This window comes from Brienomyrus brachyistius, chromosome 10 (assembly GCF_023856365.1).
Source record: "Brienomyrus brachyistius isolate T26 chromosome 10, BBRACH_0.4, whole genome shotgun sequence".
In the NCBI taxonomy this organism is placed as follows: Eukaryota; Metazoa; Chordata; class Actinopteri; order Osteoglossiformes; family Mormyridae; genus Brienomyrus; species Brienomyrus brachyistius.
The window spans coordinates 6,823,972-6,845,407 of NC_064542.1; the positions used below are offsets into that span (position 1 = coordinate 6,823,972).

The following is a 21,436-nucleotide window of genomic DNA, read 5'->3' on the forward strand; positions in this document are numbered from 1 at the left end:
GGATGGGATACCAGCCCATCACAGGGGACACAATGCGAGGGACGGGATACCAGCCCATCACAGGGGACACAATGCGGGGGACGGGATACCAGCCCATCACAGGGTACACAATGCGGGGGACGGGATACCAGCCCATCACAGGGGACACACACACACATTACAGGCAATTTAGACACAGGTTAGCCACTTATTTGTACAATAAAAACTTTATTTTCAATATATATATATATTTATAACTAGATGTACATTTTCCAAATGTCCATAGTTAAATTAATTTGTACCTAGGTAGTAGTCTGTATAAGGAACAGTGTACAGCTGTACAGAAACAGTAGCAGACACAATCCACACATTGTGCTTTGTTCGTACATAATGTCACTAGAACATACTAATAATCTGCAGCATTTATTATATCGACATTAGGCATGCGTACAACAACGTTCCAGACGTTTCATAAATTGAACATTAAACGACACAACATCCTTGTCTTTAGGCTCGGTCTCCCAGTCGGCGTCTCTCCTCTTAGGGGCTGTCCTGTGGTCATCGGCTGCTTTACAACTTACACAGAGCGTGTGAGACAGAGGCCAGGAGCTCGCAGCTAAGCTTCAGACTTGCAGTGGCGGGGGGGGGGGGGACCAAGCTTTGGGAAGTTCATTTATTCTAACATTTTTTTGGTAAAAAATAAAGCAAAGAGGATAATGCCCTGTCTATGAAACGATCGGATTAGCAAACCCTGAAAAGTGCCTTGGGGAAAACTCTCAGGGCTAAACGCCGATCAGGGGTGACTGTGCTTACGTCCACTTCCTTGCAGTTACACACCCTTGCTGTACGTCCCCTTTCATTAGTGTATGCCAGCCCCTGTACACAATGAGGTGAGGCTAATCTGGACTCTGCAACGTCAAATGACTCTAATATTATCCCTTTTCATTCATACTCATATTTCATCTGTGTTCACATTATGTATTTCTTATACACTATTTACATAGAGGATTTCTATGTATTTTCATTTAAGTATTATTCACAGATGAATACAACACTAGAATTCTTATGGAAAAAGTCGGTGTGAGACAAGTCAACGTTCAGTTTTAATGCACAGAAAACCAGATAATTCAACTGGACACTTTTTCTTCTATATAAAAAATAAATATAACTTTGTAGCAGTAACATAGTAAAAAAATTGTACATATGACATAAACCGGATCAGAATCACATTATTTCCGTTCATCTTGGATCTCTAATTTCTTTGGGAAAATAACACTTTATTCCAGATTTAATTGAATTTGAGCTAAAACATTTCTTTTTGAAACAACCATAGTACTTAAGGGTGTATCTTAAAGGAACATAACCCCTTATATCAAGTATTTTTAAATGCTGGATCTCATAACTCTCTTTAGTATTCACTATTTACTACAGTTGGCTTGAGTTAGCGGCTAACAGCGCTGCATCGTGGTCACACTGGCAGAAGCCATCTTCTGGGCCAACTAATCTAGCTTACATTCTACTGATGTTCCTCCTAATGCAATCGGGTATCATCTGTTACAAAGTAGTTACAAAGCTAGCGCTACTTCCCCAGTCAACACCGTCCCCCAGCCCACCGAGGCCAGAGAGCCCAGCTGCCTCTCACGCTCATCAAGCACTTCAGCATTACCGCAGACATCAGACAACCTCCCTATCATTATTCCCATGCTGGACGCATACAAAGGGCATCCTCAGCTACACACTTATCTAAACAAACATACGAACAAACATACGAAAGTAATATCCATTCAGGTCACTATGACCTCAGTGCAGAACTGGAGGGTGGCGACCTTTGACCCAGAAGGAAACCGGCACTCTAGTGATTCTCCATTGTTACGCTTCTGCAGCTCCCAGGTTCCCTCACACTGACACTAGGCAGCCCTGGAGTCTTACTGAGGCTCTTTCCAGAAAGGCGATTTTCTGTTAATTAGCGATCCTGTTATGCTTTCCAAATGAGCAATCTGTCCGTACGAGGCCGAGCTCAGTGTCCTGCCTTTGGACGTATACATCGTGCGACACCCCTTCTGCTCTAACAGATTCTGCATTCGTTCACGGAGCCGCTGAAAACCAAACCAGCCGCTCGTACAAAGAGGACGTTCTAATGTGCCTGAATAAGTCTGTAGTGCTGATAGGATCTGCGGGCTGTTTTGTGAGGGACAGTGTCTGCCTGAGAGCTGACAGCTCACAGCCACTCTGCCATCCAGACGACGGCGAACAAGCATGTATTCATCTACTGCTTAATCTCCATCATTCTGCCAAGGAGTGGATACAAACCAGCTATTGATTTCACACAAGCAGCAGGTATTTTCAGACTGCGGGTTTGGGACATGACAAAATATTTATGAGGGTTACACATTTATCTTGGAACCTTCCCACCTATTTTTCATCACTATTGACATGCAGCCAGGGAAAGAGGTCCTGATTTAGGAGATCCCCATTAATACCTGGAAGCTGGCAGTGGGAACAGGCGTATAGACTGTAATCTCTGTGAAAATTCACCCACACTCTGGGTCCCACCGCCACACGTGTACTCTAAGAACGTTCATAAAGCAGAAGTCTAAATATCGCTTGCATGTGGGACGGTACATCCTGTGAATGTCAGGGATTATATTAAAGGTGAAAAGGAAACAATTAGCCTAGTGTGGCCATTATCCACAGTGTTATCCACAGAGGATAGGCTGGATGCTGCACGTATGTACATTGCGCTGGACATACGCCCCTCTGGATATACCTTCCGCTGGACGTACGCTCCTCTGGATGTACCCTTCACTGGATATACGCCCTTCTAGATGTACCCTCCACTGGACGTATGCCCCCCTGTACTGTATGTATCCTCCACTGGACGTACGCCCTTCTGGATGTACCCTCCACTGGACGTATGCCCCCCTGTATGTATCCTCCACTGGACGTACGCCCCTCAGAATGTACCCCCCACTGGACGCGTACTTCTGTGGATGTACCCTCCACTGGATGTACGCCCCTCTGGATGTACCCTCCACTGGATGTACCCTCCACTGGACATATGCCCCTCTGGATGTATCCTCCATTGGGTGTATGGCCCACTGGATGTACCCTCCACTGGACGTACGCCCCTCGCCTCCTCACAAGTGGTATTTGTGCAGCAGCTCTGACTGCCACATGTACTTCCTCTCAGGGAAGCGTTCGGGGATCTTGATCTTGCGGAAGTCCTGGATGCACTTCTCGAGCTCCTCCTCCGCAGTCATCTTCTCCTTGGGAGGCTTCTTCTTGCCACCAGCACCTCCTCCACTGGTGTCACGGGAGCCGGCAGTCAGCGTGCGCAGCAGGTCGCTCTTCCTACGCACCTCAGGCTGCTGCAGGACCTGCACAGGCCCCTTCTTAGCAGGTCGGTCCAGGGTCTGTATGTTGCACTGGCGGCTGACTGGCCCGCAGATGACGGTGCCCTGGGGTGAGCTTGCCTCCGACTGGCTCTCTGAGCTGGAGGTGGTCAGATCGTGCCCGGAGGTGCCGCTCTCGCCCTCGCGATCGCCCTTGTGGGTCTTGCAGCAGCAGTCGCAGTGAGGAGACGACCACCTTGACGACCCACCTGGAAAAGATAAGCCAGCGATCAGAGGGGCGGGGCCAGGAGAACAAGCCAGCTGTTTGAAGCAGCACTTCACTCTGATCCATAAAGCTATAACAGAACTTCACTATATAGAGAAACCAGCCCAAAGTATGGTGAAGGCACAGCATTTCTGATCATGTGAAGCATAGGCAGCTCCCATTAATAACTTAATCTAGCTGGGGTTCTGATCAATGACCAAATAAATGACTCTAAGATTTTTACTCTAGGCTAGCTGCCTGTCTGTCGTTAGCTGCCACCCTGCTGTTAGTTACCAGCCTGCCAGCTGTGGGCAGGATCCCTCCAGCAAAAGTGGGACAGGGGCTGAGGACCATGAAAAGCTAAATTCCACGTGTCATTATGAGAGGCAAGAATTTGCATACAGGGCCGTTAGCGAAAGGTTGACTGAGGCCATCCGGAGCTAAGGAGGATTGTGACCACAATCAATTACGTTGCCATTTTAAGTGCTTGCAGTGGGCTTACAAATGATCCTTAAGGAGGGATTACAGCCGCACTACATGGGGACTTGATTTCTGACTAATAGTGACAGCAATAAAAACAAAATTATCTGCGCACCCACACACGCAGAGAGCAGCGTTTAATCACAGACATCTTTCTCCCCCCGTAGATGATTATGTGGGAGTGGCAAACAGGTTTGTTTACTAATGGTTCTGTCGCGCAACTAGGGGGCACCATAACAGGCCAGACTGCCCAGTCACGCATTTTCCATACCTGCTCATCCATGGCAGGGTCATATTGGTCTTCAGGAAGCACAGCGTACAGGCAGGGGGCGCCCTGGCAAGGAGGACACTCCATCACAGCAGGAGTGAAAGCCAGCGACAAGGGTGTTTAATAACGGGCTTACAAGCGGAAGTTACCTCAGTGAGATCCATTTAACCTTTTGGCCAAGTTTGCAGTTCAGGATACATGGGTTATAATTTCAAATAAGTAGTGTAAACTGTAAGATGCGAGGTACATATGCTTACTGTGTGGGGCTTTTCAGTAAGCACTTTCATTTGCTACTAAATCCTCTATAGCATGTCCTTAATGAAGATATATTAAATCGCATTTCAGAAAGACACATTAAATTGTATATTAAAAAAAGACCACAATATTTGAACATAAAACCACAAGAGTAACATTCATATTCTCACCATTGAAGGGATTATTTCACATAGACATTCTGTATTGCCAGTTTAAGCCAGGAAAAGCTCGCTTCGGGCTGCTTTGGTTCTCTCTCATATATGGACAGATTTCAAGCAGAAGCCTGTTCAGCAGCCTCAGAAACACAAGACAGAGGTGGATAGTTCAGGTCAAGAAAGTAAAAATCCAGACCAAGATTTTATTTCAACCAACCACTAGAGTACTCTGTGACTGTGACTCTATATGTGCTACTGGTTGGTTGAAACAAAATCTTGGTCTGGATTTTCACTTCCTGGACCTGAACTTTCTACCACTGCTGTGTCGTCTTGCTGACAAACAGAAAATAGAGAGTTAACGATCCCCTGCTATTTCCCGAGCTGCAGATACTGCACAGTGCTCAGCAATGGTGCTAAATGCACCCTGAGAGGAAGCGCTCTGCCCCACATCCTGCAGGATGTTTGCCTTTTAAGGGACGCCGTTCTCTTTGGAGAAATGCAGGTCCACAATGTGTCCATCTAACGACTGCAAACTGACTTTGTAATCAATTTTTCGAGGAAGGTAAAATGTAGGAGAAAATTCATGTTTGACAAAATTTGCTTTTTATGTACTTTGGAGAAATGCTTTATGGTTATGATGGTTGCATGAGAAATGAAGGTTGTGATAGGGGTGTTTCTGCAGAAAGCACATGAGGGACATTAGGGTCACGCTATGCATGGCTGGCTGGCATAAGGTGTCTGGGCTATGCGTGTTTACATATTATGTACTGCACTACGGATCTCTGCCATTCCCATAGCTACTGGCCCAATAAGCAGGGGTTCCTGGTAGTATGGGTACTATTCTATATTACATGAAATATTTAGTAATTGCTTAAAATTGTTATTTCCAGTTACTTGTACCACCAGAGGAGCAATGCAGTGGTCAGCACTGTTACCTCACACCTCTGGGATCAGTGTTCAAGTGTCAGGGTTCCGTGTGTGGAGTTTGAATGTTCTGCTTGTGTTGGTTTGGGGTTTCCTCTGGGTGCTCCGGTCCACCCCCCAGTCCCAAAACATGCTGAGGCTAACTGGAGTTGGTGTGCATGTGTTGAATGGTGTGCATGTCTGCCCTGTGGTGGGTTAGTGGCCCATCCTGGGTTGCTCCCTGCCTTGTGCCCATAAGCTCTGGACCCCCTGTGACCCTGAAAATAGGACAAGTGGTTACAGAAAATGGACGGATGGATGAATGGATATGCCACTAGAAACATGTCGCTAATTAAAAGCATGCAGGCTTCAGCTTTACCTCCACAGCGGCGCGGTGCCCTTGGCAGGCAGACAGAGGAAGCCGTATAATGTGCTGCCGCCCCCCTCCCCCAACGGGAAGGCTGCAGACTTTATTAGCCGCTTTTTATTATCTGCATTATAATCAGAGTAATTAGATGTGCCACACCATGATGCCCATAATATTGTTTTATTCTTCCTAATTACCCTAAGTGGAGTCGTCTGCTCCTTATCGGCAGTCACCGTCGCTCACGCTCACGCGGCAAAACTGCCATTCCTGCTGAGGGTCTTAGTCAGTGTTTCTGCATTCGTCTTCCTTCTTCAGTAGGACTAGCTTTCACCCGCTACGCTGCCCTTCAACGCAGCACAGCATTAGGCAGCCATTACTGGTTAGTTAGCGCAGTTAGCGCAGTTAGCACAGTTAGCACATTTAGCACAGTTAGCGCAGTTAGCACAGTTAGCACATTTACCACAGTTAGCACATTTAGCACAGTTAGCAGTGTAATGCAGTCCCAGATGGTTTCACACAGAGTGTTTCAGAGCAGCCACCCCGCAATATGAAGGGACACCTCACTATTTTGGTACCGCAGCCAGCCCACAGTATGTCTAATGCGTACAGACGACTGGCTAATCACCTCAGGCGCCCCCAGCAAAGCACAGGGCCCAGATGTTACCCGGCGCGGGGGCTGCATCCCTGGCTTTTTGTGCTGCGGTGGACCTCGCATTCATTTGTGTCACGCCGTGTATAAAAGGTCTCCTGATCGATGGGCGGACTCCCCCTAATTGGTGTTTTGAAAAATGGACCTTGACTCGGTCATATTGCTAAATCTGTCGGCAGCCAATTTCCTCGTCTAAATAAAATAGCCAGGGTGTGCCGAAGTCACGGTGACAAATGCCAGGGGGGAAATTGCCGAGTAGAAAATATGGCCAGAGGAAACCTATGATGCAAGTACTTCAGCGACTTCTCCTTTTTCTAGCCAGAACTGTGGGAAATAATGAGTCTGGGGGCTCCGTTTATCTGTGGCTTTGTGATGGAAGTCCCGACAGGAGAGGAGCTATCTGGGAGCACGATACATAATTAACGAGGCTAAAGTAAAGTGCGGGGCCTGAAAATGACACTTGCAAACAGTTTGGATGGAACCATGCGGAAAGGCACTCTGCTGATTGCAGTTAGGCGCTGATTAAGGGGACAGGATGCGGTGTGACGAATGTAAAGAGTGCCCCGAAAAGACAGTCACAAAGTGCGTTCATATCTGCATATACTCTGTGCGTGTATGTGTGCAAAAACAGATAGCTTAAATATTTACGTTAAACGTGCTGTCATTTCCAGTTGTGCAGAAACATTTCACAGTCCCCCCATCAGGTGAGCAGACCCCATTTCTCAGCAGTGTTCGTTTTAAAAATGATAAACTGGATTCTGATAGTGGGCAACAAACACCAAACTGGAAAAAAACAGGTTAGTCAAATGGGTTAAGGGCAGCTTTGATGGAGTCCCACCGGGCTACCCAAGCCAGCTATGATCAGTACACTGTCCCTTGTTAGCCAGAACATATCACAGAATTGCAGCTTTTCTGCCTGGGAGACACATGTCTTGCCTGGCACCTTTTTATTCCTGACAGGCACTGTGAGGGCACCACTTCCCACTTATTCCTGACAGGCACTGTGAGGACACCACTTCCCACTTATTCCTGACAGGCACTGTGAGGGCACCACTTCCCACTTATTCCTGACAGGCACTGTGAGGGCACCACTTCCCACTTATTCCTGACAGGCACTGTGAGGACACCACTTCCCACTCAGGCACCAGGGTAATATGGGGCCTGTGAAGTGTCTTTGCCACTCTGACAGTGGTGACATCACCCCTGGCTGCACACATACCCCGGTGAGATGAGGGCAGTACCACATAAACTACAGCACTTCAGAAACTGAGCTGAGAAAATTAATCTCTTTTAAAATCCTTTCGTCAACATTAAATACCATGATATGTAATGGAGCCGTGATATTTAATGAAAGTTCAACCTAAACCTTTGTGAGGTGGGATAGTATAACCTTCCATTTGCACAGAGTACATGGCTTTAATTTGATGTTGTTGCTTGGTTTATAAAATCAAGGCTGTTTTTCATACCAAACCTGCAGGAAACTAGTTTAGATCTTTCATCTTTCAACATCAAATTGCTTTATCCATAAATTCATTCAGATCCCTGTTGTTTAAAACAATAAATCCTCTAGCCGGTGATTGTAATAAATGCAGAATTTCACCCTTCCTGGGATCCATGTCTAATATAATCTCTCCCACATCTATTCCATTACATGTTTAATGCAGAAAGCCTAGGAAAGGGAACAACATGATTAGTCCGTTTCCATATTAATGGCATCTTTTTGAGAATACCCTAAGGATCGCAGAATAATGTATCACACACCACTTTTGGGAATGCTCCCCCTGTCAGCAGCACATGAGGGTGATACCCCCACCGACAGTATAATCTGATAAGAGATGTCTGCAGGCCCCCCTGGACACGTGGCAGGGATACTGACGATACTGAATACATAATTCACATTCCAGCCAGCTTGTCAGCTTACGTTTCATGAAGTCGAAAAACCTACAGGATCACTGAAGAAACATCAAGAATCGCTGTTCAGACTCACACAGATCCATCCATTCATCCTCCATTCATGCAGGACAGCATCATGAGAGGATGGGGTCTATGCCGGGACACAGAGGCCTCAAGGTGGGGGACACTCTGGACAGGCTTATGGGAGGCTGGGGTCTATGCCGAGCCACAGAGGCTGCAAGGCGGGGGACACTCTGGACAGGGTCATGGGAAGTTGGGGTCTATGCCAGGCAGACAGGGAAATGAGGAAAACCCTTGGCAACATTTTTTTTTCTTAATTTTACAATCCACACAGCAGGTGCGGTAAGACAGTCCCTTTGCCAGCCCTGGGTGCCCCCACATCACACAGTATCCATGCACCATAACCATGGGGCTCAGCCTGAAGGAGTCTCCCTCTATGCACTCCCAAGGTAGGGGCTGAACAGGGAGACCGTGATCGTAATATATATCCCAACCGGCCCTACCTCAGCCTGGCCTCACTGGTGTGATCTCATACATCTGCTCCATCTCTGCTTCCTGGTCCTGCCCCACCCTAGCTCAAAGGTCAATACTGTGACAGATCAATGCAGAGGCAGCGAATCGCGTCCTGATCGACGGCCCTCGCTAATCCAGACAGCATGCTAGTGGGATTTAGCAGCAAAAACGTTACCTAAAAAAACGATAAGCTAATCCCCCCCCTCCTGTTATCATCCCTGTCATAATTTCCTGACATATCAATGCTGTCTCTGTCAGAATAACAAGCGTGTTTTGAGATAACGATTATTAGCAGTTAAGTTTGTTATTCTGTGTTTCTGGGTCATAGCAGTTTGAAACATGCCATGGTTACCTTCTCCTGAGTCACCATAGCAACCCTTCAAGCGAAGTCGACTCCTCAATATGGCCACCGGGCCTCGTAACCTTCTGCCATTACTGGTTCCATTAAAGCCTTGCGGGTTAATGCGTTTCAGTTATTTCCCCTAATTACTGCCATTGTGCCTGGAAAATTGAACAAATTGTTATTAATTTTAGGGCAGAATTTCATGTAATCGTCGGCATGAAATATTGCTTGTCTCGTGGGCTATTTGTTTATAACGAAATCATTATTTTGTAATGTATAAAATCACACAAATTGAATGCAGCTATTTAAATAATGGATCGGCCTTTGGAAACAGGGAGGGTGTGTGGAGTGATATGTCAGCTAGAAAATGTAAAAGAATATATGTGAGATGTGGAACAAAGTAATGAGCTTTGGAAATCTGGAGAAGAAAACCATGCCAGCCTGGAATTCCCCATCATCCACGAGGTGTCACTCTCCTGAAGCTGCTCAGGACCAGCCCTAGAGGGTTTCTGGTTGAAACTTTCCTTCCCATCTCCACAGCACTCCTCCAGGCTGGGCCCCCGGGACTGTTGCCTAGGAACAGCGCCGCCCTGGTGGACTGCGTTGCTAGCTTGCCCTTTTGTTTTTGCTGGGTCTGGTGCTGTGGAGAAACAGCGTGTTCTGGTTCCCACGGTGCGTGTGCGTGTTTGCGGACTCAATCCACTCTGCGCCATGGGCTGTTTTGGTGTTTCACAGCGTGTGTCAGGGGCTTGGGGGGGGGGGCATTCTCTGTTTATGTCATTATGCCGCAATCTTACTGCGTGTGTTAAAGCTGAAATCAAGCTCTGCCTCTCAGCCAAAATGCATCTGGAGTAAGCCACAGCCAAGGATCACCTAGAACCCCTTCACGGAGCATTTAACCCTCTGAGTCCGCAGGCCGGCCACCTGCCAGGGTTGTGCCTTCCGGGATCGGGCAGGAACATGCCATGTGCATTTTACAGTGGTCCTGGGGCAGCTTTCCGAGGTAGACAGCGTAACCCTTGGTGATGCCCCCTCTCTATCAGGGAAGCCCCTAGATCCTCCCCACCTCAGTGTTAAGATCTCATCACCAACGGATGCCTGTCTAGGGACAGAGGTTTATGTGGAGGTTTTGCCCCAAAAAGAATGAGCGGACAGCCAAGAAAACTGGTGAACTGGCAAAAAGCCCAGTACCAGTGGATCCACAAGCCCCGCAGGCAACAGACGCATCCCCATCCTATTAGCGATGGATCTTTTCTGCTGCTTGTGCTGCTATGTCCACAAAGAGATGCTGACAAGTGTTAGTTACATCGCAAGCCAAACAGAGGGCCATCCAGCCAAACCTGGGTCCAGGCCTCCAAACGTGGGTCTATGCTACTAAACCTGGGTCCGTGCCACTAAATCTGGGCCCGTGTAGCCAAACGTGGGTCTGGGCCACCGGAGTACCGGTCTGCCTGTGCTAAAGGCCTGTGCCTCATGGACAGCTCTCACAACGGAGCTCCGCTCGAGTGGAATTTCTCCAAAGCGACTTCCATAGAGACTGCCGCTCTGAAGACTCTCCCATCGCCTCACCTCCGCCACCTTACCCACTGTCCTATAGGCCAGCATGCTGACAGCGAATGGCACGGGCTAATAAAAGGCGAATGAAGCTTACAAATTAGCACTATGTCCAGTGGCCAGGAACATGTTTCAGGCCAGAAGTTTCACGTGGCGAATGATAGTGGCCTTACCCCAGAATCTCGCTGTCTTTGAGGACAAAGGCCCCGCAGAGATATGCATCTACCAGCAATTAAAACTTGTGTATGAGTAATTAAAACCCATATGTGGCCCTATATCTGAGTGCCAGTGTTCAAGCAGGCCTGCCTGGGCAGAGGCAGAACATGACGCATGAATTTTAAACAGTCAGGAGACGTTCTTCAGCCCAGAACACTCCGGAAGGTTCCGGGCAGAGCTGCGTTGGCACAGTTTGGTCGTCACAACTGCCTGTAGCTAATGGGGTCCTTCCCTTTGAGGAATGGCGAGCTGGCAGCAAGGTTCAATCTAGCTGACATGTTCAGACGGAGTCAGGAGAAGAGAGCCCCGGGGAATAGGTCCCCAGAGGGCGCTCTGGGACAGGAAGCTGCTTTAAAAGGGGCTCTGAGCAGAGCGTCCTGCCATTGTGCCGCCATCACTGTACTCCGCAAACACGCCTACATTTCTAAGTGAATTTCAAGGAGCCTTTAAATCAATGACACCATTCCCAGGGGCCTCATTACCACACGAAGCGATGCATGGGCTAGAGACTGGGAAGGGGCTTTGAATTTGGGGACACATGCAGCAGCAGAGCAGGCACACCCCCCCCCCCACCAAATATCAAAGCAGGACATGAAATCACCTCATAATTAACCAGCTGCTTCATCCAATCACAGTATTCCTGTGTCTATGCTGAAGGATCTCTGTCTGAGACAATGAAACAGATTGGCCCAGTTCAAATTCAAAGGGATGCTTTCGAGTTACCAGTCGATCTACCTCACCTATGGTCATGAGCTTTGGATAGTGAAATGAGTTTCCTTCACAGGGTCGCTATACACAGCCTTAGAGAGAGCGGGAGGAGCTCGAACATTCAGAAGGAGCACAAAATAGAGCCGCTGCTCCTCTGTGTTAAAGGGAGCCAGTTGAGGTGGTTCGGGCATCGATCTAGGATGACTCCTGGATGGCTCCCTGGGGAGGTGTTTCAGGCATGTCCAATCGGGAGGAGGCCCCGGGGCAGACCCAGGACACGCTAGAGAGATTATATCTGAACTGGCCTGGGAACGCCTTGGTATCCCCCTGGTGATGCTGGTGGAGGCGGCTGGTGAAAGGGAGGTCTGGGCATCCCTGCTTAGTCTCCTGCCCTTGATGGATGGATGGGCTCCATGCGCTAATTTCAGAAGTCATTGAAATTTCAGGTTTTAGGCTTCCGTGTGAGCAGGAAATACAGTATCTGCTGAGTCTAACCCTGATCCCCTAAAGTACCTTCTCAGTACTTTCGTTGAAAAACCTTCATCCATTCAACTCTTTGTTGACCACAGCTAATCCAGTATAAGACAAGGCACCTCCTGGTTAGGAATTCAGGTTACTGCAGGTTAACTACACCCCCAAACACACAAGAACACTCAAGTGAGCCTTCTCGGTACATTCCCCAGAGCCCCAACAAAGAGAATTAGCAACGTTTGCACTTCTGAAATCTAGCCACTTTATGGCAAATATTATAATGACAGCATAGTGGCGGCAGGGAGCAGCGTGTCGGCCAGGGGCTAGAAGAAAAGTTATTCTCACCTGCCGAACACTTCCAGGCCGCCCAATGAAAAATACCCCCCTATCTGTCTGTAAGTCACGATTCATTCAGCTAATTGACAAAAAGCTGAGTAGACAGTCCTCAGTGCTTGTGGGAACAGTCAGTCGATTTATAAATATCTAGGCTTGCCTTCCTTCCACCTCCCTGCTCTGCGCAGCCAACCTGCTCTCTACACTCTAGAAATACGACTCTTAGAGCCATCGACCAATCAGCCGCTGCGCTCTCCTTGGGCACAGAGGAGACCCCTGTGGATAGAAAGACATAACTGGCCCTGCTCCTTGAACAATCTGCTTTACAGTGTGCTGCTTCTCCGTCTTTTTGCTCTTCTGAGAAAGAAGGAAACAGAGAAAGAGAGAAAGGAGAATCTGACTGAAGGGATCCATTTATAACATGTCACTCTGTAAAGCTCTTATGGAGTTAAGGGGACAAAATGCCTTCTTTTTTGACGACTAAAAGTAATGTTGCCCTTGCAGGTGATTTATTTGACATCCTTAGATCTTCTTCACTTTCCCACCACTTGAGGACTGAGGCGTGTTTCCTCCGGCGACCGTGACCAGGAGAAAAGAGGCTGGAAGATGGATGACAATTATAACAGCACTTTGAAACTTATCCAGGATGGCAGCCCCTATTCACCCCCTCATGTGGCCACTATTTATACTTTGGTATTTTTAGAAGACCTCCTCTAGTCTGCCACCTTATGCCGTGCACCTGATCCACTGCCTTCTGGAAACAAGTCCATTTTTTTCTCTGAAGGACTGAGCACCAAAAGATTAAACAGGGTGTTCGGCTTCTGCATTTATCGCGCGATCCAATCGGCTCAGCGGCCGATTCCTCCCCTGATCATTCGTCATCTGGTGAGGAACATGAAACCATGAGCTTCTGAAGCTTCTCCTTCTGCTGCCTCCGCCACTCTACCGTGTTACCTACGTGTGGACAGGAAGCCAGCTAGATCCATCCTTCAAAATGTCTGGTGGGCAGCTGAGCTGGGAGAGCTGATGTTTGTCTGCCACCTGCCCAGATTCCAAACTTTAAGCATAACCACTAACCCCAGTCTATACCCATAACTGGTAACCTAACCAACTGGCCCCTAACCATAATCACTAATCCTAACCCCCAACACCTAACTCTAATCCCTAACCGCTAACCATTAATCTCTAACCTTAAGCCCTATCCCCTAACCCTAACTGCTGACCCTAACCCATAAACTGGGCTTCGACTCCCCTCTGCTTATGGGCTCTTTCCAGCCACCAAGGTGCACTAAATGGACTTTTCTTTCAGCATAGCACACAATCCCACAATAGGAGAGAAGTCGAGTCTGGGCCCCCAAATCAGTACCGCTTCAGTTATCCCGTTATCCAGTTTATAGTCTGGATGTTTATAAAGGTAGACCAACAAAGGTAGACCGACCTCCGCATCACCGAAATCACACAAATCCACTCTGGAAAAACAGAGTCCGTCTCTCCCATTTTCTATGCAGCGTATTACAGAACATACACTTCGTCCTGAATGGCAAAGCAGTAAAACCCAGTGTGTATGTCACTGGAAAGCTTAGCAGAGACATAAGCACCACACAAAATATCATGCAGATGTCTGTAGGTTATGATTATACTCACTGGAATCTAGATCATACCTGTATGTCAGATGAAACCAGATTCAGATCTTTCATCAAAAGAAGGAAGGATTTTATCAGAAAAACATTTCTAAATCTACCAAAATAACATGGATGGAAGTCATCAGTATAAAAATAGTCATGTTTGAGACTTGGTGGGGACCTGCTGTGGGGCTCGCAGCTGTGCTACCTTTAATGGAGGGGTGGTTATCTCTCCCGGGGGCGGCATGGTGGTGCAGTGGTTAGCACTGTTGCCTCACACCTCTGGGACCCGGGTTCGAGTCTCCGTCTGGGTCACATGCGTGTGGAGTTTGCATGTTCTCCCCATGTCGTCGTGGGGTTTCCTCCGGGTACTCCGGTTTCCCCCCACAGTCCAAAAACATGCTGAGGCTAATTGGAATTGCTAAATTGCCCATAGGCTCTGGACCCCCCGCGACCCAGTAGGATAAGCGGTTTGGAAAATGGATGGATGGAAAATGGATGGATAGATGGTTATCTCTCCCGGGTGGCTTGGGAATGTCTGCATATCGGTCATCAGGATTCGGAGTGTGTGTGACCTTGGAAGGACTCTGTCCAGACCAGGAGAGCATGTCAGGAAAAGCACTCAGAGGATGGCGGTCTTCTCTCAGCACACTAAACCTTGGTTATGTCCGCACATAAAGACACATACATGCACTAGTCAAAAGCCAAAATAGCCTCAGTATAAAATCTTTTGGAATGTCTCCTGGACTTGTTGAGGTCAGTGTACAAGCAGTGTACAAGCTGAGCCCCAGTCAATGCTACGGTCAAAAACCGTGCTGAAATTGCTCTGCTGACTAACTGAATGATGTGAGTAAGTAAGATTTCATTCTTAGCTTTGAACCTACTGGTTCACACTCTGCTTCTTGATTGGATGCCCGGCCTTTAGTCTGCCTCTGGTCTGTGTGTATCAGTGTATGTGGGTTTAAAGCACTTCAGCTTGGTCGATACACAGCTCTGCTCATCGGCAGTGCCTCCTGCTGGCCGCCGCTGGGCTTGCGTTGGGCTGCGGGAGTGCTGTGCAGGTCTGCCAGACAGTGCATCGCTCAGGTGCTGGGAAACCTGCTGGTGAGCAAAGAAGCCTTGTGGTTTATCGTCCTGGGCTCGTTTGCTGCATGCTAACAGCGATGTCTGCTACATTAGCCACTGTTACACAGCCTTGTTCATAAGCAGCTCTTCTCTCTCCCAGTCTCTGACTTCAGCTGAACTTCATTCATAGATTCCGTCCACAGTCTTGTTGCGATAGGCGGTTATTTAGTTAATTATAAAACAATTCATAATTACTTAAAAATGAGTAAATGATTGACAGCTCTAATTAAGCCGAATATTGAGCTGTGCTATTGATTGCGATTGTTTGTTTGGTTGGATAAATCTTCCCATACCATTCTTCTGAAATGGCCTGAAGTTTATAATCAATTATAATCAAACCTCATTTATTATCTGGCTGCAGCAAAAACATCCTGGATCGGGGGTTTGAAGGCATTTGATATCCTGTGAGAGGTGGCAGCGTCATTGCTGGGCAAAAACTCAATTCATCTCTGGTGTAACTGTAAGGTTTTGTAAGATGCAAACTTTACCCAGTCAAGTAATGCTGAACAAAATTTCTCTTTATAAACATTAGAAACCACTGTTACCTTAAAAGATCAACAAACAAATTAGCTATCTGAACAGATAAACATGCTATGTGTTACAGGCAACCCTGCTCAGGATTAGAACGTGATATGAAGAGTTGTAACAGCTATTAAAGTTGATTAAATGATTGCTTGACAAAAGGTGTGACGAATCGGCTGCTCGGGAGTCTGCCACACAGGATCTGTCACGCTAATCCTCTTATGCAGGGGTGGCAGGACCCTGGACACTGACCTCCCATGTCCTCCGTGCTGAAATCCAGCACCATCGCAGCATTTTTCCACCTAATATTACCATGTACAGTCTAATTACTCGGTGCAATACCGCTGTAAAAAGGCCAGTCCTTGGCTCTCCTATTAATCAGCCCAGAGTACAGTCATCACCGCTGCAGCGTACAGTGCGCCTGCTCTGAGCCAGACTCTGTGTCGCTCCCACGCCGCCTGGGACTTCATTAGGGGCGCGTGACGCTCCGGAGAGGCACACTCTGCTCGGGGCTCAGTCTGGCTGCTCCCGCTCGCGCTCTCATGTCAGCGGTTGTACTTTCGCTTCAGTTGACTGTTTGTTTGCTTGCTATTTTGTCTTTGAGTCCCGTGTCCTGATTTCAGTTCACCCACCAGCCTTTGACATTTGACTTGGCACTTCTCCAGCACACCTCCTTCCGGAACCTTCCGTCCAGCCACAGACCCCAAAAACTGGACGTTACCCATTTCCTGCCTGTCCAACAGACTCAGGGACAGAAAGCCCAGCAAAGTAGGTGGAACGGTCCAGTTTTTAGACAATAAAACCAGTTTCAGCTAAGTCAGGAGGGTCTTTGTGACACGCTGCTGCACCCCTCCCCACTAATGCCACAATTTTTACTGGCCAACGGGGAAAACATCATCGCTGTCATTCCTCACCATGCAGCGCTGTCCCTCTCTGTCGTTCAGGATCAGTCACGTGACTCAGCATATTTCCAGGTGTTGCTACTTCAATGATCTTGGAGATTGCAAGTGTCGCCTGGGGGGGAGGGGGGGGGACCTCAGTCTATGTTGCCTGTCAGTGACACCAGTGTCTCGGAGAACAAAAGAAATCAACTCAGGTCTGAGTAAGTGAGGCCTCAGGGTTACACATGCGACTGAGAGAAATCTAATATCGCTCAGTGGAACAATGGAAAAGGGCCATTTAAAAGCAAAACTGACATTGTTTTATAAATGACTGAATATTGGCTGGCGGAGGGCCCGAGTTTGCTTGGCTTGCTTTGCTTGCTTGCTTTGATTTTTAATCAAAAGACTCATTCTCACAGCCCCTGAGCAGCCGAGGAGTCCAGCGGTGGAGACTGTAAAGCCGGATGCGGGTCCTATGGCAGATTCTTTTAGTTTCCTCATGCCATCATTCGTCTTACTGTAGCCCTTTTGAATAATTGAGTGAGGGGTGTGGTCTCCCAAGAATGTGAGTAGTGCCTACTCATTCATTATTAAACCCCCCCCCCCGATTCTGGCTCGCGTTCTCTGAGTGGCGTCTGCCGTGAAGGACAATGACACCCTGAAAAGCTGTCAAATTGGACCGATCTGCGGCTCGTTGGCAAGGTCCTTCCATGTGACTTCAACAGGACAGTCCGGTTTGAAATGAACCCGTCATCACTTCACGACCGAATCCGTGCTTTGGTAATAACAAGGCGCTGTCACCCCCCACATCCGTCCCGCTGTCACCCCCCCCCCCCCCCGAAATGCAAGGGCTGTATGCCAACATCCTTTGAAATGCTGATTCTACTGAGATGATGCCAGACATCTTTCAACAATCAAATACTGGCAAGTAAGAAAGTAAGAAATATGCATAAATACAGATTATCCTGCAGTATTCTTTGGAATAAAGCACACCTAAGATTTTTCCACAGAAGGCTGCACATATTAATAAGTAATATAACTGTGTAACCCTGACTGGGATAAGGGGTTAGATGATGGATGGACAGGTGGATGCTAGTTTGGCTGTGACTCTTGATTACCCACGTCGTGTAGCAGTAATGGACAGACGTGTCATTGCTCAAGGTTTTGGTTTTGATGCTTTGGAATCTACTCATGACAATAGAATTGATTAATAATCTCTTCACCACGACCAAATTGCTCTGCACCGAAGCCTGTTTAAACTGTGGATTAAATGCGATGGTTGTTGACTGTGCACAGCAATTGCTCTTGTTGCAGTTGCGTGAACGTAGCTGTACGTAAGGGAAACCATCGGCCTCGTGGCTGTGATTTCTCAGCACAGAGTGTTGTCCTTCTCATCTTCAAATTGTAGAAATTATCTACTCTGCCCTGCTTATTGGGATGCATTCCTTGCAGTAAATAGTGTTAAAAATCATCTATTCAAATCCCTTTTCTGTTCTATTTTAAGCTGTCCTGTCAGCTGACCTGAATATAAAATACAAACTTATTATTTTTTGTCTTAACAGGCATAAATTTGCATAAAGTTTCCTAATGATAGTTCCGAAACAATGAAGAACATTCTGGGAAAAGTAGCAGCTGAGAAATGGACCACACGTATTATGCTTACATCACTTAAATGCATTGTGGGTAATTTAATGAGATTTAATGAGTGCTGACCTAAATTAATCAGGGTAATTGCTTTAAATGTGTAACCCCACTAGGTCTGGCCAAGTGAGGTAAAATAATAAAAAAAAAATCATCTTAATCTCAGAGGTCACCTATTTCTAGTTTCCAAGAAAGTAGCCATGGACAGAACACTCTGTGAGACATCACAGTCCACAGAACACTTAGAGAAAGTCTCTCAAAGTTGGTGAAGGGTGGCTTATATGAGTAACGACGGGATCACGTGTAGGATAGCAGCTTTAAGTTGGCTATAGGCAAGCTAACAAATCCATTAATCTCTCCCTCTTCTGTAACTGCTTGTCCTATTCAGGGTTGCAGGGGGTCCAAAGCCTATCCCAGCGGCTACAGGCACAAGGCAGGGAATAACCTAGGGTAGGAGGGCCAAACCCATCGCAGGGCACACTCACACACCATTCACAGCCACATGCAATCTGGTAAGTCCAGTTAACTTCAGCATGTTTTTGGACTGAGGGGAGAAACTGGAGTACCTTAAGGAAACCTCACAACAACACGGGGAGGACATGCAAGCTCCACACACAGGAAACCATGGTGGAGACCTGAACGTTGGTCCTAGAGATGTGAGGGAACACTGCTACGTACTGTGCCACTGTGCCAGCAAATCCTTTCATATATCTTTCCAACAGTGACCTGGATGGATGGATGAGTTAGAGTATATTTGATTAGATTAATAGATTAGATTAGATTAGATTAGATAGATTCCTGTAAATGTAGAGGTGGAGGATTCCTAGTCTCATTACAGTAATTGCTGCTGTTTGACAAGCCTTCAGATTGCGGAGGCTGCAGTGTGTAGAGCCGCCAGAGTGTGTGAGAGAAGCTGGCACTGTCTGACATTTTAGGAGGTTGAGGCTGTCAGGATCAGTCCCTGCCTGGCCAGCAGGTGTCGCTAGTCACCCATTTCCTGCTGTTTGAGTCCTTCGTGACTCTGACCTGCACCTGTGTCTTTTTGTTCCCAGCCCCAGAGTTTGGTTGATTACGGTCTACATGGTCGGTCATTGTGTGTTTATAGCTGTTGTTGCCCCTGTTCTGCTGGAGTCGTTCCCGTGTTAGTCTCTGCTTTAGTTTTTGTCGTTTACCTGCTTTGTTTTTGACCCCTTGTGGTACTTTTTGGCTTGTTTTTGTTTTTTTTGAGTAGAACTAAAGTTCCTTGTCTATTTGAGCTGCAACCTGGATCACCTCTTCCTTCACCATGCTTGTCTGTAACAGAGGGGTTGTAGGCAGGGGCAGGTGTGGCTTCTGATCATGTTTACAAGGCTGTGAGGACAGACCCTCCCTGCCTGCTGGCCGTGCGGACCACTGTAAGACCGACTAACGAGCTGCAGTGCGGCAGGGCTGCTGTTAGCTAGCCGAGGGGCCTGCCCCTCTCCCAGAAGGCTGCCTCCGCCTGGCCCAGGGTTTGGGCCGTCACCTATACTCAGGGTTCAGAGAGATGCATCGGATGGAAAACAGTGAAGAAGAAAAGCCACTTTGATGCGAAGGGAGCCGGGAAACAGGGCACTGCACATGCGAGTCTGAGGAGTAGAAAGGGAAGAAGTGGAATAATCTGCACCCAGTTTGAAGCATCTTTCAATCCTGGTGGTTTATAGTGAGGTGTCTCCTCTGGTACTGTTACACATCGAGAGGAGAAAGATGCCTTTACTCGCTGACACTGTGCACCATACAGTACTTTAGCACATAGCATATTTGATTGTTTACTGTGTAACATTTGTACTTACGGCCCCTGTTTCACAATCTTGATGATATACGACCGAGTCACTTTATGTTGTACTGTGTATAACTGTACATGACAAATAAACCTTGATTGACAGACTGAATGACTGACTCACTGACTTGATTGGGGGATTGACTGAAGCGTGTAACTATACAATGCACTCACAAACACGTTCTGTAGGGGGCACTGTTAATTATCCATCCTGTTGTTCTTGTGCTTTTCATAAACACATTCTGGCCTTAATGCCGTTTATGTCTGCTGGTAATCAGTCACACTCTCTGTGGGGGGGTCAGTGTCCCTTTGCTGGACTGGGGGAGGCGAGACCGCGGCCTGCGATGTACTGCATGTGGAAACAGGAAGAGAGAGACGAGACGCACTACCCCTCCCTGGGACACGACCTCCTGTTTACCTGGCAGCAGGCCAGCAAGACCGGAGGCTCTGACTGACGGAGCAGGCATCCCGAGGTCGGTCAGAAGGGCGGAGGGTGGGGGAGGGCATGTGGACCAGCGGAAGGCGTCACCACCTCTCAGAAGGGTGGTGTCACTGCGGAGACTAGGGGGCAGGGCTCTGCTAAAGGCAGGAGGGGGCCTGGGAAATGTGGCCCGTGGGTTTTATTACCCTTGGGGAAGTGGAGACTGTCAATTAGAGAGACTTTCCACTGCTCTGCTAAATCAGAAAATACAGCTAATCATGGTTGGCTTCCCCTCACTCAGACTGCAGGAAGTTACCACTACAAGGACGGCTTTTCATCCCGAGTTGGAGTCTTAATTTAGTCTAGATGCAGCCGCATGCAGTATATATAGGAGAAGATCAGTGCTGATGATCCGGAGATACCAATTACAGGTGCAGTAGGTAAGAAAATAGATTGTAGCACGTCCTTTTGTAGGTAATACCCAGGGAACTCAAACTATAATCAAACACTCCATCTCAGCCAAAATAATAGCCATCAAAGGGACAAAAATGGCAAAGTATGTGAACCTGGAATTGGACTCAAGATGAAAAACCCAGATTTAATCCTTAAAGGGCTGGTAATCGGTCACACTGCAAAGGGATTATGATCCCGAGGTCGTGACTGACGTCCCAGCAGCCATCACAGGTCGGCGGGCTCAGAGGCACGCAGCCCATCACTCTCC

General features: G+C 47.6%; 1 protein-coding gene across 2 annotated transcripts in view; it reads right to left on the bottom strand.

Moving 5' to 3' along the window:
- Positions 1 to 229: 229 nt before the first annotated feature.
- The window catches only part of LOC125750703 (BTB/POZ domain-containing protein KCTD16-like), a 39,600-nt gene continuing 18,393 nt past the window's right edge, over positions 230 to 21,436 (bottom strand). For both annotated transcript variants that reach the window (XM_049028905.1, XM_049028906.1), the window contains one exon: positions 230 to 3,580. In XM_049028905.1, the coding sequence (XP_048884862.1) occupies positions 3,117 to 3,580 (464 nt within the window). In that variant the 3' untranslated portion in view covers positions 230 to 3,116. The remainder of the gene's footprint in view (positions 3,581 to 21,436) is intronic.